At 53.2% G+C, this 15,837-nt stretch overlaps 1 protein-coding gene across 3 annotated transcripts in view; it reads left to right on the forward strand.

The window, feature by feature from the left end:
- GGT1 (gamma-glutamyltransferase 1) overlaps positions 1-15,837 on the forward strand; it is a 31,139-nt gene that overhangs the window by 10,529 nt on the left and 4,773 nt on the right. For 2 of the 3 annotated variants that reach the window (XM_054173191.1, XM_054173192.1), the window contains 8 exons: positions 6,930-7,097; positions 7,742-7,869; positions 8,105-8,194; positions 9,461-9,653; positions 10,752-10,909; positions 12,810-12,959; positions 13,438-13,574; positions 14,503-14,690. In XM_054173191.1, the coding sequence (XP_054029166.1) occupies positions 6,930-7,097; positions 7,742-7,869; positions 8,105-8,194; positions 9,461-9,653; positions 10,752-10,909; positions 12,810-12,959; positions 13,438-13,574; positions 14,503-14,690 (1,212 nt within the window). Of the gene's footprint in view, positions 1-4,629; positions 4,690-6,929; positions 7,098-7,741; positions 7,870-8,104; positions 8,195-9,460; positions 9,654-10,751; positions 10,910-12,809; positions 12,960-13,437; positions 13,575-14,502; positions 14,691-15,837 lie in introns of those variants that run through there. The other variant, XM_009910952.2, reaches the window with a different exon arrangement.

Raw genomic sequence — 15,837 nt, forward strand, 5'->3', positions numbered from 1 at the left:
ACCCCATGACTAAACCATGGCACCAAGTGCCACGTCCAATCCCCTCCTGAACACCTTCAGGGATGGTGACTCCACCACCTCCCTGGGCAGCACATTCCAATGGCTAACAACTCTCTCTGGGAAGAACTTTCTCCTCACCTCCAGCCTAAACTTCCCCTGGTACAGCTTGAGACTGTGTCCCCTTGTTCTGGTGCTGGGTGCCTGGGAGAAGAGACCAACCCCCACCTGGCTACACCCACCCTTCAGGTAGTTGAGAGAGCAATAAGGTCTCCCCTGAGCCTCCTCTTCTCCAGGCTAAACAATCCCAGCTCCCTCAGCCTCTCCTCGTAGGGCCAAGCTGCTGGCAAGGAAGGCTCAATCAATCCCCAGTTACCTTTCTTTTCACTTACCTTTGCCCCAGGGAGGAGTCTGCCCCTCGGGATGATGATGGGAAGCCAGACCATAGAATGGGGCTTCAGTGGGCTGCTTCTCCTTGAGCAGGTGCCTGACAGTGGAACATCCTCTCCCTGGAGGAGGGGGGAGATGCTTTGGCTGTGGACAAACATCTGCTTAATTAATTCCAACACTGAAAACCACCTACTGTGCCTCTGCTCTTAGTCAGTTTGACCTATTGCACGCAGGGCAACTTCTGCAATTTCTAAATCACCTTTTCTCTTCAAAGTCTCCTGCAGTGACTCCTTTCCCAGGGCTTTCCCAGCACTGATCTCTTGTGCATCAGTGCTTCTTTTCTGGTATTTAGCTTAAATTAGGATCCATGCAGCTGGTGCTTAACTCTGAAATGTGGAAGAGTGCAGCAAGGGGTCAGAAAAGAAACTGTTAGCTGGTGGGATGAAGCCCCACATGCTTATGGACACCTCTGGGCACTCAGGATCCTGGCTGATGCTCATGTTCAGGCAGTGTTGGATTGCAGCATTGCTCTGCTAGAGGGAAACGACTTCCTGGTGGGGAAAGCTGAGGACACCCCAAACAGCTTCAGTTCCGATAATGCATTAGTTAAACTGCCAGGAAATGGAGACCTTGGGTTGCATGTTCTGCCCTGAACGGGAGGAGTCTGGGCGAGGGCTGTGATTGTGTGATCTCTGCTGGCTGAGTCGCTGCTGGTGTTGCTTCATGAAATTCCTGTGAAGGAAAAAAAATCAATGGGGGGTGTGGGAGGAAGCAAACACAAAAAGCTCCCCAAAGTGCCTGCAGGCTGCCTGATGCTTTCCAGTATCTGCCAGCGCTGTTTCAAGAGGGCACTGCCTCATGACTGACAGGAGGCTGCACCCTGCTGCTTCTGTGCCACTGTAACTTGTGGATGAGGTTCAGAAGAGGAGTCCTGGTGGGCAGCAAGTTCTGCATGGGACAGCAATGTGCCCTGGTGGCCAAGAAGGCCAATGGGATCCTGGGGGGCATTCAGAGGAGTGTGTCCAGCACATCGAGGGAGGTTCTCCTCCTGCTCTGCTCTGCCCTGCTGAGACCTCACCTGCAATACTGCATCCAGTTCTGGGCTCCCCACTTCAAGAGGGACAGGGATCTGCTGGAGAGAGTCCAAGGGAGGGCTACAAGGATGCTGAAGGGACTGAGCACTGCCTGATGAGGAGAGGCTGAGAGCCCTGGGGGTGGTTAGTCTGGAGAGAAAAAGACTGAGTGGGGGTTTAGTAAATGTTTATCAGTACCTGAGGGCTGGGGGTCAAGAGGGAGGGGCCAGGCTCTGCTCACCTGCACCCTGGGATACCACAAGGGGCAATGGATAGAAACTCCAGCACAGGAGATTCCACCTCAACAGGAGGAGGAACTTCTTCAGTGTGAGGGTCACAGAGCACTGGAACAGGCTGCCCAGAGAGGTTGTGGAGTCTCTGGAGACTTTCCAGCCCTGTGTGGATGCATTCCTGTGTAACCTGTGCTGGATTCTATGCTCCTGCTCTGGCAGGGGGGGTTGGGCTTGATGATCTCTGGAGGTCCCTTCCAACCCCTAACAATTCTGGGATCTGTGATCCTGTGAGTGTGTGTGGTGGGTTGAAATCCCCTCCCCCCCCCCCCGAACATTAGACATGAAAAGTGGTGGCAAGCCCTGCGGGAGGCACTTCTGGGTTTGTTGTTTGGTATTTACTAATGGGTTGAGATGCTGAGATTAACAAAGCAACAAAGCATCAGACGTAACTGTTTGAGGTGTGGTTTTGCTGCTTGAAACTTGCAAAGCTGGGATACAAACAGGGCTGTCTTTGTATTGGTGCCCAGGCAGAGCTGCTTGACAGTTCCCAAAGGCTGTGTGCAGCTGAAGTGAGGTAGCTGTGCAGAGCACAACCTGGACAGGGCAACCTCTTCACCTGTCAGAACAAGAAACCACAGCTCCGGGTTTCACAACTTTCTCTGACCCCATCTTCACCTCTGCTTGTGCAGAAGTGAAAGAGTAACTTGCTGAGGAGCATCCAGCTTGTTCTGGCTCTGTGCTGATGAGAACACACCAGGGAATGAAACTCCATTGCCATTGAAGAAAGACCTAGCAAAGTGCTTCATTCACAGGCTCACAGGGTGTTAGGGCTTGGAAGGGACCTCCAGAGATTACCAAGTCCAACCCCCCTGCCAGAGCAGGACCATAGCATCCAGCACAGGTCCCACAGGAATGCATCCAGATGGGGATGGAAAGTCTCCAGAGAAGGAGACTCCACAGCCTCTCTGGGCAGCCTGCTCCAGTGCTCTGTGACCCTCACAGTGAAGAAGTTCCTCCTCCTCTTGAGGTGGAGCCTCTTGTGCTGGAGTTACTCTCCATTGCCCCTTGTGCTATCACATTCTGGTGGCTCACTGTGATAAACTTTCTCAGTGGGAGCAAAGAGCAGCAGTTGGAGAATGATGATATGGAGCAGGGGGTTCTTAGAGCTACCAGCCTGTCCACCACACACATGCTGAGACAAATGCAGTGACAAAGAGGCACTCTTGTGCCCTAGTCCTGCTTCAGGGGCATAATGTGAGAGCCCTGCATTTGCTGTGAAGTGCAAAACAGGCCCTGCCATCATCTCTTCATCATGGGGCTCACATCAGTAAGTTGGGTCCACGAGAGTGGTGTCACTGCCTGAACCTGGCCTGGACTCTGAGCTTCAGACTGCTCAGATGCAGCAGGATACATCCAACCCTCCTGAGCCTGCAGAGAGTTTTCTGTGCCAGTCTGCTGTCCAGAAAGCTTCTCTTTGTGCTCAAGATCTCTTGGTCCTCTGATGGGACCTGCCCTCTTGATGCAGTGTCTTGAAAGGAGTGCTTGAAGGTCCTCTGAAGGATGGGCAAGTGCTAAACCCCTTCCAAACACCTCCTGTTTGATAATGCTGGTTCCACCAAATGCAAATACTCAGCAGAACTCCACTTTGCTGTTGATACAGAAAATAAGATGTAGTTTTAATATGGTTTATGTGCTCAAAACCTTTAACTCCTGGAGATAGGCCGAGCTTTGTTAATGAGTCATTGTGGTGTAGCTACCATCCCTCTGAATGCAGTCATTGAAGATCCAGTGAACCAAAGCCTAGATTCAGGCAGAGGGACTGGACAGGTCTGGAATTAACCACTTGACTGCCCCTGGTAGGTCCAAAGACAGCATCCAGCAGTGCTGAGCAGCACCCAGGCAGACTTTGCTTCTTCTTGTGTTTGCAGGATGGACTTCTGAGTAGGAATCAGGCTTAGGGCACGTGGCCTTGAATCCTTGCTGAATCACCAAGCTGTGATGCTCCCATGCTGGGTCCTGGCAGGGCATTTATCTCCTGTGTTCAAAGGTTGCTCTGAGGTCATAGACATCAGCAGTGGCAGAAGCCTTGGCAGCCAAGTCCTCAGAGTCTAGAGACGAGTTTGTGCAGCTCTCTCCTTCGCCCCTGGGGTTTGTGCTGCACTGCTTGTAGTGTTCAGCAGCAGCTAAACTGCAACCTCTGAGCTGCAGCTGTGCTCCTAGACCTGGCAAGCAGACTTGTTGCTTAAGGGCCTCGGTGAGGTTTGGTGATGGAGGGCATGTTCCTTCACCCCTGCCTTCCTGCTCTGCCATTCTTGCTGCCAGAGGGTGTTGCTCTGGGGGCAGAGCAGGCTGTGCAGCTGGAGTATTAATCCAAGATAAATCCAGGGGGGAAAATTTCATGGCAAGAGTGGTCAGGCATTGGAATGTGCTGCCCAGGGAGGGGGTGGGATCGCCAAGCCTGGAGGTATTTAAAGGTGGCTTGGATGTGGTCCTTGGGGATATGGGTTAGGGGTGAACCTTGTAGAGTAGGGTTCTGGGTTGGACTTGGTGATCCTGAGGGTCTCTTCCAACCTGAATGTTTCTGTGATTCTGTGTTTCAGTGGTAGTTTGAGGCAGGATGTAGCTGTGATTGCCTCAGAATAGCTATGTGAGCCGAGCAGGTGCCCTTGCAGTGCCAGGCAGGCAGTCATGCTTGGCAGAGAGCTCAGTCCCAGCTGAATCTGTCAGGAGTGTCTGGGTTTGAGCTGCCAGGTACAGACACAGTGCAAATCCAGTCTCTTTTTGAACCACAGCGTTACAGTTGGTTAGGCAAGAGGAGTGTGAGGGTATGTGGAGGTGGCTTCTACTTCAGGTGAGCACAGATTTGCTCAGCTGCTCTATCAGCACTTAAGAGCTAGCAATGAGGTGTGGTAGAACTCACACTTGCACCATTTGGACAGAATGATCCTGCTGGTGACACACGGCCTTTGGGGATGCTAAAATCTGCATTTCAAAAGGTGTGGGCTCTTGACTCTTCACCCAGTCAATGATTGCTGCGGCATTCCTCTGGCGCTGTGGGTCCAAACATAATGAGTCTCCACGGGTTCATCTCGGTGAGCAGAGCAGTGCAAGCACCAAAGGCACTTTGGAGAGCTTGGGAAGAGAGGGAGGGGTTGCTGCTGCAAGGATGTAGTGTCCCTAGGAAGGGGTTCACTGCTTGCTGAAGGATATTCAAAGGGCAACAGTAGGTAAGGATACGTGCAGGAGGACAGCACAGGCTTGCAAATACTCTTGAGAGGTACTCCACGGCAGCACCACTCTGCCAGGTTGCCCAGATGCACTCTTGTTAAGAGCTTTCAGTTTTTCTGGCCCCCACTCGGGTCCCAGAGGGCTGTGTGGCAATGCAGTGCAGTGCCCAGCAGTGGCTCTTTCCTCACTGCAGTCTCTCTGCTTGCTCCTGCTCCCAGGGGTGTGAGTCCTACCACTGCCCCAGGGGCTGGGGGCAGGCCAGGAGCTGCGCCTGAGGCTATGAGGTGGGCTGGAGGCCCCCTCCCAAGGTCTGTGCACTCACCAGGGTGCTAGGAACTCAGAGTGGAGCTCTTTTGGGTCTAGGAGATGGTCATGAGTGCCAGCCAAATCCAGAGAGGAGGTGAAAGAGGACAGAGGTACCGCCTCAGGCTCCCCCTTCTCCTCTCCTGCTCTCAGAATAACTTTCCTGACGAGGCAGAAAACCTTGAGAAGAGCCTGGCAGTGAGGCAGGAAATCTTGAGAGGAGCCTGGCAGTGGTGGAGAACTGCACAGCCCCAGCCAGGAGCCCAGGGGTTAACACAGCAGCCACGGGGCTGGCAGGACAGCCCAGCATAGAGCAGCCTTCAGATGAAACAAAGTACCTCCTGCCTAGCTGGGGCACAGATAAAAGATCCCCTGGCACTCCTTGTGAGGCCTGGAGGAGACTGCCAGTGCTGGAGCTGAGCTCTCTCTGCCAACAAACAAAAACTGCCTTTAAACTCTCAGCCTGTGTGTGAGCTATTGTCGGGCACATAAAGGCTCCTCTGTTCTCCTGCACAGTCATTGCTCCTCAAACACTCCACTGGGCTCTTTTAGAAGTAGTTGAGTGTAAATCAAGTTCTAGAACCTGGGAAGAAGTTTCATCCATTTCTCTTTGACTGCCCTCAGCTGACATCTGTGTACAGCACAGCACCCCCAGGAGATTTACAGCCAGGTTTGAGCTGCTTGGCTCAGAGAGGGACATCTGCAGTGCTCAGGCTGAGACTCACCAGGCTGTCTCCTGTTTAAATGGCAGCAGTGGGGGTGAGGTGGAGGGGGACTTGTCTGCTGATCTCCCTCTCAGGAGAGTTTTGGCTTGGCCTGACCTGTTTTGTTTAGTTAGCTCAGAGCTGGCACTCACACAGCTCCTTCTGTTTGTGCTACTGCTGCAAGGCACCAAGCGTTGCTCTGGCTGCTGGGATTTGCTCTGCTTTGGGCTGGGGAACATCCCCAGAGGGTGAGGCTGGTGGCTCCTCTTGCAATGCCATGGGTGAGGCTTATGGCTCCACCCGCAGAGCCATGGGTGAGGCTGGTGGCTCCATTCACACCACCATCGATTGGCCTCTCTGAGGATGGAGGCGGCTCTGAACAGAGTGATCTAGTGTGAGGGGTCCCTGCCCATGGCAGGGGGCTTGGAACTGGATGATCCTTGAGGTTCCTTCCAACCCTAACAATTCTATGAATTCTATGGTTCTATGATGGCTGAGGCAAAGGGCACCTTGGCTGCCACCCCAGCACTCATGGCAAAACCCAAAGCTGCACTACACAGGGAGAAGTCAATGTGATGAGTTTGGATTTGTTTTGCTGGAACAGGCCAGGACACCTTGAACATTCCCCTCTCTGGATATTCCACTCCAAAACAGGACATCACTTTGATGTCACTGTCAAGGCCAGAACTGGGCTCACACCTCTCCTGGCCAGTCCTCCCCAGCTGCCCTTCATGTGCAGAGCTGTTGGCTGCTGGGGGTAGAGCAGGAAACAGTGGATAGGGAAGAAGGTGAGTGACAGGTTCTGGATGAAGGTAGGTGACACAGGTTCTGGATGAAGGTAAGTGACACAAGTTATGGATGAAGGTAGTGACACAGGCTGTGGAGGAAGCTGGGTGACACAGGCTGTGGAGGAAGCTGGGTGACACAGGCTGTGGAAGCAGGGGGATGAAAGGACTGCTGTTGTGCCTGGTTACCTGCTGATGGTGCTGTCTCCTCCCCAGGAAGATGAAGAAACGCTGTGTGGTGGCCGGGGTGCTGACCGCAGCCCTGCTGGGGCTCATCCTGCTGCTGGGGCTGCTGCTGGGGCTGCGCCCAGGCTCGGGGGACAGCCACATCTACAAGAGGGCAGCTGTGGCCACGGATGCAGGGCCCTGCTCAGTCATTGGAAGGTACCTACTGCTTGTGCTGTGACTTGCCTTTGCTCTGCCAGCTCTTGCTCAGGTCTAAACTGCTCCTTGACTGATGTGCAGGTGCAAGCCTGGCCATTGCCCAGCACAGATAATCTCCAATCTCCCTGTAGAAAGAGTTTGCCACAGTAAAAACTGAGCTTGTCCTACGCCTGACCAGGATTGCTGCAGCTGTTCAAAGGCAGCAGGGCAGGCAAGGATTCCCCAGATGCATGAACAAGGGGAAGGACAGAGGCTTTCCAAGCTCCTTCAAGGACCATTTCTCAGGCTGCCCTGCAGTTGTAGGTGTAAGGTGCTGCAGGTTTCAGGCTCCTCAGCATGGTTGTTTCTCATGTGTGAGGGCTGTGTCTGGAATGCCTGTCCTCACTCAGACACCTCTCCATGTTTCCAAGCTAGATTGGAGCTGTCTCTAAGTGAGGACCAACGTGGTCTGCATCTAAGCCATTAGGATCTGTTCTCAAAGGTGACAGCAGCTCAAAACTTCCTGAGGAACCTATAGGCTGGGTGTGGACAAGCACGCATCAGAGGCTGTGTCACAGCTGCTCTGAGGAGGTGAATCTGCTGCTCACAGGTAGCTGAGGCACTGTAACATGTCCCCATGTGATGCTTTCTCTTCTGCTGCATAGGGACATCCTTCAGCAAGGTGGATCAGCAGTGGATGCTGCCATTGCAGCCCTGCTTTGTGTAGGACTCATGAATGCTCACAGCATGGGCATTGGAGGGGGCCTCTTCTTTACCATCTACAGCAGCACAGGTAAGGGACAGGGCCATGCACATCTGGAACAGTCTGAGAACTGTTTCTCTAACACAGGTAATTTTCCCTCCCTGAGGAAGGTAAAGGACTGCCTCTCACAGCCTCTGGGGGAACATTCTGGCCTCAAAATCATTGCCAAGAGAACAGCTGACATTGATCAGACTTCTTCAGCAGGGGCCACGCCTGTGTGCTGAGGCCAGAGCTAAACATCATCTTCCTTGCTCTGTCATTAAAGGAAAAGTGGAAATCATTAATGCAAGAGAGGTGGCTCCAAAAAATGCATCGGAGGACATGTTTGGAAACAACACCCAGACCTCTCTGAAAGGTATGGCAAAGGCTTTTCCACTCACAGAGCCTCTACCTTAGCTGCTTCTGACATGACTCAGTTTCTTAGGGCTGGGTTCTTGTATATCTACAGCTAGAAATATCCTCTGCTTTGCACAACCTGCAAACTCCATCCTGGCAAGGAAGCTAAAGTTAATGTCCTTCAAACCTGTCGCTCACCTCAGCATCTCCTGCTTTTCACTTCAGAAATCCCAAGCACAGAGTGTGACCTGTGCCATCCCTGCCATCCTTCCTCTCATACAAGAAAGCTGGGGAGGGACTTTTTAGGGTGCCAGGTAATGATAGGACTTAGAGGGAAAGGAACAAAAATAGAAGTGGGTAGATTCAGATTGGATGTTAGGAAGAAGTTCTTCCCCGTGAGGGTGGTGAGAGACTGGCACAGGTTGCCCAGGGAGGTGGTGGAAGCCTCATCCCTGGTGGTTTTAAGGCCAGGCTGGATGTAGCTCTGAGCAACCTGATCTAATGTGAGGTGTCCCTGCCCATGGCAGTGGGGTTGGAACTGGATGATCCTTGAGGTCCCTTCCAACCCTAACAATTCCATGATTCCTCTTTGAATGAATCTTTGTGGAACACCTTAGTTCTCACCCATTCAAGCGTCCTCCCTAAATATCTTCTGTGGTGGCTTAAACTTTTGTGGTCACCCATAGGCTCCAGAGAAGAAGTCATTTTCTTGCAGTTCTTTCATAACTAGAAATATGAACTACTTCTCTTCCTGCTTCCTCCTGTAACCAGGAAGGAACAGCACCCTGGAGAGAGTTTGAGAAGTGTGTTGAACTTCTGGGCAGGGACAATAAACCCAGGACTGGAGCAAGCTTCTTGCACCACTGTGCAGCGCAGCAACCAAGCTGCTGCACTAAAGGCATTTGCTTTGCTGTGTCCGTGGTCTGTGCCCTCTTAGTGCAGCCTGCTCTCCCCTGCAGGACTGCAAGCTGCAGGCAGCTTCTGTGTTCTCAGCAGCTTCTCTCTGGTGCAGAGCCTGCTGAGGTGAAAAGACCCAAACCCTTGAGCTAGCAGTCAGAGGACAGAGGTGTTCCAGCAGTCCAGAAAAGGCAGGCAGACAATTAATTCTGTCAGCATCACGTCCAGGAGCTGGCTGGGTTGTAGTAAACATAACCCCTGCCTAAGGTCATAGTAAAAATAATCCCTGCCTAAAACAGGGCTGAGGGAGAAGCCTGTCCTACCTCCTCCTCCATTTATCACTTCCTTTCATGCCATGGAAGACTAATCCCTTCCTTATCTGCTCCAGGAGGACTGTCCATTGCTGTTCCAGGGGAAATCCGTGGGTATGAGCTGGCTCACAAACGTCATGGCAAGCTGGCATGGAAGGACCTGTTTCTGCCCAGCATCAAGTTGGCCAAAGAAGGATTCCCTATTGGGAAAGGCCTTGCAGCAGCCATCAAATCAAGACAGGAAGCAATAGAAAGCAAGCCCTCACTGTGGTAGGTAGAGCAGAGACCTTCCTAGCTGAGGAGTCTGTGTTTGTGCCAGGCAGTGTCTGTGAGCAGCCTGCCTCCCCTCTGGGCACTCTACTCACCCTCCCTGCTGATGTTATTCCACCTACCTGAAGGTGCTAAATCATGTGGCTAATGTTAGGAACGTTCAGTTCTGACCTTCAAAGGAGATAAGTTCTGCTCTTGAAGTCCTTTTGCCTGAGCAGGGTGGAATGAGGGCACCTGCTGGGATGCCCAGACTGATGGCAATGTGTTTCCTGACCCCCACGCTCTCCCTCACTCTGTCAGTGCCCCCAGCTGACCTTACCTGCATTTGGGGCAGGTGCATGCTCCTTGAGCATCTCATGTCAGGCAGTGGGGACTGGGGACATCTGTTGTCCTCAAGCAGTACCTCTGGCCATCCACTTTTGGCAGTGACTACGAACTGGAAAGGTTTTAAATGCTCCTCCACCACTTCTTGCAGTCAAATCCTTCATGTTTATGTCCAGCCCTGCTTGAGGTCATGCTTAATCCTCTCTCATCCTTAAAAATCTCTGCCAGCTGTGGGTTAGTTTCCAGTCCAATTGGGAGGTACAGCCTGGGTCTATCTCCTGAACATCCATTTGGCAGGTTCACATTCACTATCTGTCATGGAGCAGCTGGAGAGGAAACTGCCTACCTTGAAGTGCTCTGACAAACAGGGATCAAAACACATTCTCCTGGACTCACCGGAAGCTTTGAGCCTCATAGCCTCACAGTCTGTGCCCTGAACTGCTTCAGTTCAGGGACTATGGCCCCTCCTGGGCATCTTGAGGCAATTGTGGGCCCCTTGGGCAGGGAGGGAGGGTGGCTGCCTCTGTGACAGAGATCAGCACTCCCTACTGCAGGCTTCACTGAACATGCTCTGAGCAATGTGGAACCTCGGGTCAGAAAACACTTTTATGCCCCAGTGCAAGACCCCAGGAGTGCTGGGGCACAGCTCAGGCAGCAACTTTCTCTCCAAGGAGCCTGGGGCATGAACCCTCAACCACTATGCCATTTGGTACAGCTGCAGGGGGCTTTGAGCTTGCCTCACACCTGACCTTCTTAATCTCCTTTCTCTGTCAGTGAAGTGTTCTGCAGAGGAGGGAAAATTCTGCAAGAAGGAGACATCATCAAGATGCCCAAACTGGCCAGCACCTATGAGACCATAGCCATGGAAGGAGCTGATGCCTTCTACACAGGCAGCCTGGCCAAGCAGATCGTGGAGGACATCCGCAATGCAGGTGAGAACCAGGACTTGGTTGAGGGAGGTTCTCCTCCCCCTCTTCTCTGCCCTAGTGAGACCTCACCTGCAATATTGCACCCAATTCTGGGCTCCCCAGTTCAAGAGGGACAGGGATCTGCTGGAGAGAGTCCAAGGGAGGGCTAGGAGGATGACTGAAAGACTGGAGCACTGCTTGGTGAGGAGAGGCTGAGAGACCTGGGGATCTTAGTATGGAGAGAAGACTGAGAGGGGATCTGATCAATGTCTGTAAATATCTGAGGGCTGGGGGTCAAGAGGGAGGGGCCAGGCTCTGCTCACCTGCACCCTGTCATACCACAAGGGGCAATGGATTGAAACTCCAGCACAGGAGCTTCCACCTCAACAGGAGGAGGAACTTCTGCACTGTGAGGGTCACAGAGCACTGGAACAGGCTGCCCAGAGAGATTGTGAAGTCTCCTTCTCTGGAGACTTTCTATCCCCATCTGAATGCATTCCTGTGTGACCTGTGCTGGATTCTATGGGGTTGGACTTGATGATCTCTGGAGGTCCCTTCCAACCCCTAACATGCTGGGAGCCTGATCCTGTAACCCTGCCCAGCACAGTCTGAGAGACCCCACGGCTGCAGCTCAGCACCCACATGGCAGCTGCCCACCTGCCACAGCCTTGGGAGCAGCTGGAGCTTGCTGCCAGCAATGCTGCCTCTGGGAGCTGTGGCAAGAGGCCAGCAAAGACAAGGCATTAGCACTGCAATGGATGCTTCTGGGACTCGGTCAGACATGGATGTATCTTTGGATGTATTTTCTGTGCATGTCTGTACCCTGCAGCCTAGCAAGCCTGGGTGTTGCTGGGCACAGTTTAGTCGATGCTGCTGTTCCAACAGGATTCTACCTAGAGCACCACGGGCAGGGAGCTGTGAACTCGGCTCCTTTAATCTCTCGGTACCACTAGATGGTGGCAGTGTCCTGTCACAGAATCACAGAAACATTCCGGTTGGAAAAGCCCCTCAGGATCACCAAATCCAACCCAGAACCCTACTCTGCAAGGTTCACCGCTAAACCATATCCCCAAGCAACACATCCAAACCACCTTTAAACACATCCAGGGTTGGTGACTCCACCACCTCCCTGGGCAGCACATTCCAAAGCCTGACCACTCTTGCTGGGAAAAACCTTTCCTATTGTCCAATCTAAACCTACCCAGACGTAGCTTGAGGCTGCTCCCTCTTGTTCTGTCACTAATTACCTGTGAGTAGAGACCAGCAGCAGCCTCTCTGCAATCTCCTTTCAGGTAGCTGTAGAGAGCACTGAGGTCTCCCTCAGCCTCCTCTTTTCCAAACTAACCATTCCCAGCTCCCTCTGTTGCTCTCCATCAGATTTATTCTCCAGGCCCTTCACAGCTTCCTTGCCCTCCTCAGCACTGGCTCCAGCACCTCCACATCTCTCTTGGACTGAGGTGCCCAAAACTGAACACCATACTCGAGGTGTGGCCTCACCAGAGCTGAGTACAAGGGCACAATCCCCTCCCTGCTGTCCTTCCCAGCTGGCATTGCCTGGCTGCGGTCAGCCTCACAGCAGCACAGAGCTGCTGCACCCAAAAGCTACATCCTTCTCCTGCAAACTGGACTCTGAAGGACATTTTGTTAGTTGTCAGTGCTGGTGTCCTTTGGAAGCCAAGGTGGATCCGCAGGTTTGGGGCTGCTGTAAAGCAGCCCAGCTCCGAGCTTAGGCTCTCCAAGCCTCTGGTGGCTGTGTCAAGGAGTGACTGCCTCTCCTGGGTGCCCATCTCTGCTCTCCTCACGAACTTTCGGATTTGTCTGCGTGCCCCGCTGTCCTTGCTGTGCTGCAGGGTGAGGGACAGTACCCTGTCCTCCCAGCAGCTGCCACACGAACCCACAGCCGCACTTCGCTTCCCCTCTGCAGGGGGCATTGTCACTCTGGAAGACCTGCGGGACTACAACGCCACAGTCATCGAGGACCCCATCCAGATCCGGCTTGGGGACTTCACCCTTTACACCCCCAGTGCCCCCCTGAGCGGCCCGGTGCTCGCCCTCATCTTCAATATCCTGAAAGGTGAGTGCCCCTGGGCAGCAGGGGCCGGGGGAGCTCCAGGCAGTGCCCCTTAGCTGTGAGAGCTGGGCCTCCCTGGATAGCCCTCCAGCAAGGTGAGAAGGCTGAGAGCCCAGGAGGGGTCAGAGGTACTGAAATATTCCTCTTCTGCTGTAAACCCAGGCATGTCTCCTTCTTACTTGAAATATCGGTGCTCCTGTCTGGGGCACTTCCCTGGGCCCTGCATGGGTGGAAGCTGACTGTGTACTTGAGGCTTCTCTGGGAAAACATTTCTGCAAGGACAAATCCTGCTGGTGCTCAGCAGGTGCTCAGTGCTACCAGAGCTCCCGAGTCCTCCACGCAGAGACTGGGATAGTCCCAGGGACTGCACCTCTCTGGAGGCTGGGGTTCAAGGTTCTTCCATTTGACAGAGGGTTTTTTCAGCAGCCCAGTGACCATCTGCTTTCCTTTGTGGCCACATCCTTTTGTCTCCCGTTGGCAGGATATAATTTCTCAGCTGAGAGCATCCAGTCCACGGAGGAGAAAGGTCTGACCTACCACCGCATCACGGAGGCCTTTCGGTTTGCCTACGCCAAGAGGACCTTACTGGGAGACCCCAAATTTGTTGACATCACAGAGGTACCTGGCCCAAGCCTTTGCTCTCTGAGACACCAGGGCTGCCTGCAGCTTGCCTTAAAGGGGTTTCCTAGGAGTGGACTTTTGTCAGAGATGCTCTGTGCCACCTGCTAGTGACAGGCACTGGAATGTCTCTGAATCAAAACCTGAAGTCCTCTGTGGCTCCTGGCTGAGCTGTGAGACATAAAAGTGGAGGAAACCTCTCCCTCCACTTTCTCTCTCCCCTCTCTCCCCTCCCCTCTCTCCTCTTTGAAGCAAGCATAATGATGCTTGCCTACACCTTACAGTGGTGTGAGAGCAGCTTTCCATGGAACTGCATTCTGCCTCAGATCACAGATCACAGGTCACAGGCCCACAGGATGTTAGGGGTTGGAAGGGACCTCCAGAGATCATCAAGTCCAACCCCCTGCCAGAGCAGGACCATAGAACCCAGCACAGGTTGCACAGGAACACATCCAGATGGGGATGGAAAGTCTCCAGAGAAGGAGACTCCACAACCTCTCTGGGCAGCCTGCTTCAGTGCTCTGTGACCCTCACAGTGAAGAAGTTCCTCCTCCTGTTGAGGTGGAAGCTCCTGTGCTGGAGTTTCTATCCATTGCCCCTTGTCCCATCCCAGGGTGCAGGTGAGCAGAGCCTGGCCCCTCCCTCTTGACCCCCAGCCCTCAGATATTGATAGACATTGATTAAATCCCTTCTCAGCCTTCTCCTCTCCAGACTAACCACCCCCAGGTCTCTCAGCCTCTCCTCCCCAGGCAGTGCTCAGGCTCTTCAGCATCCTTGTAGCCCTCCCTTGGACTCTCTGCAGCAGATCCCTGTCCCTCTTGAACTGGGGAGCCCAAAATTGTCTTGAGAGACAGAGGTGCACCAGCCCTAGAGGACCCTCTTCAGCTTAACCTCATCTGAGTGACTGCTTTGGCTTTCCCTGGGCCAGGCCCTCAGGAACATGACGTCGGAGTACTTCGCGGCCGGCCTGCAGAGGAAGATCACCGACAGCAGCTCACACCCGGTCGGCTACTACGAGCCAGTCTACTACACTGGAGACTCTGCCGGTACTTCCCACATCTCCATCGTGGCTGATGATGGCAGTGCTGTGTCCGCCACCAGCACCATCAACCAATAGTATGACCTCAGACCTTACTTCCCTATCAGGCCCTTTGCCATCTTCCCTAGCACTGCTTCTGTGGTTGGTATAAACCATCCCTGGGCTCTCACCGCTCTAAGCAGGGTAGGGGTCACAGATCACAGGACGTGAGGGGTTGGAAGGGACCTCCAGAGATTATCAAGTCCAATCCCCCTGCCAGAGCAGGACCCTAGAATCCAGCCCAGGTCACACAGGAATGCATCCAGATGGGGATGGAAACTCTCCAGAGAAGGAGACTCCACAACCTCTCTGGGCAGCCTGCTCCAGTGCTCTGTGCCCCTCACACTGAAGAAGTTCCTCCTCCTGTTGAGGTGGAACCTCCTGTGCTGGAGTCTTGACCCCCAGCCCTCAGATATTGATAGACATTTACTAAACCCCCTCTCAGCCTTCTCCTCTCCAGACTAACCACCCCCAGGGCTCTCAGCCTCTCCTCATCAGGCAGTGCTCAGTCCCTTCAGCATCCTTGTCACCCTCCCTTGGACTCTCTCCAGCAGATCCCTGTCCCTCTTGAGCTGGGGAGCCCAGAACTGGATGCAATATTGCAGGTGAGGTCTCAGCAGGGCAGAGTAGAGGGGGAGAAGGACCTCCCTTGATCTGCTGGACACTCCCAGCCCTCAGATAGTTATAAACATTTATTAATGTTTAATAAATAATGGTGTGGTGGCTTGAAATTACTTCCCCCCCACGCCCCTCCAAAATAAAATTGCTGGGCCAGCTGAGTTGGAAGCAAATGAAGAAGCTGTATTTACAAGCAAAACTACAACCTGGAGATGTGGAATGCAATGAGTATGTACCAAACATACAACACTTACACATAGTGACAGCTTGTAAGCAACACAAGAACCCCTCCCAGGCAAAACAAGGAGGTTACCAACAGCTTCCCCCTCTCCCCCTCCCCCAGACAAGGTGGGGGGAGGGAAGAGAAGAAAAGCAGAGAGTAGCTTGTTAGTACTGAGCCACAGCAAAGACACACAACCAAGGTCAGAAGCAACCAGGTAGTGTCTGCTGGAGACAGGAAGCAGAAAAGAGCAAGAGTGAGTTAGCACAACTAACTTGGTGACTCAAACCCATGGGATTATTTAGACCTCATCATTATTTTCCCTTCTACATCCAATGGTAATTTAT

The sequence above is a fragment of the Dryobates pubescens genome, chromosome 25 (genome assembly GCF_014839835.1).
Source record: "Dryobates pubescens isolate bDryPub1 chromosome 25, bDryPub1.pri, whole genome shotgun sequence".
NCBI lineage: Eukaryota > Metazoa > Chordata > Aves > Piciformes > Picidae > Dryobates > Dryobates pubescens.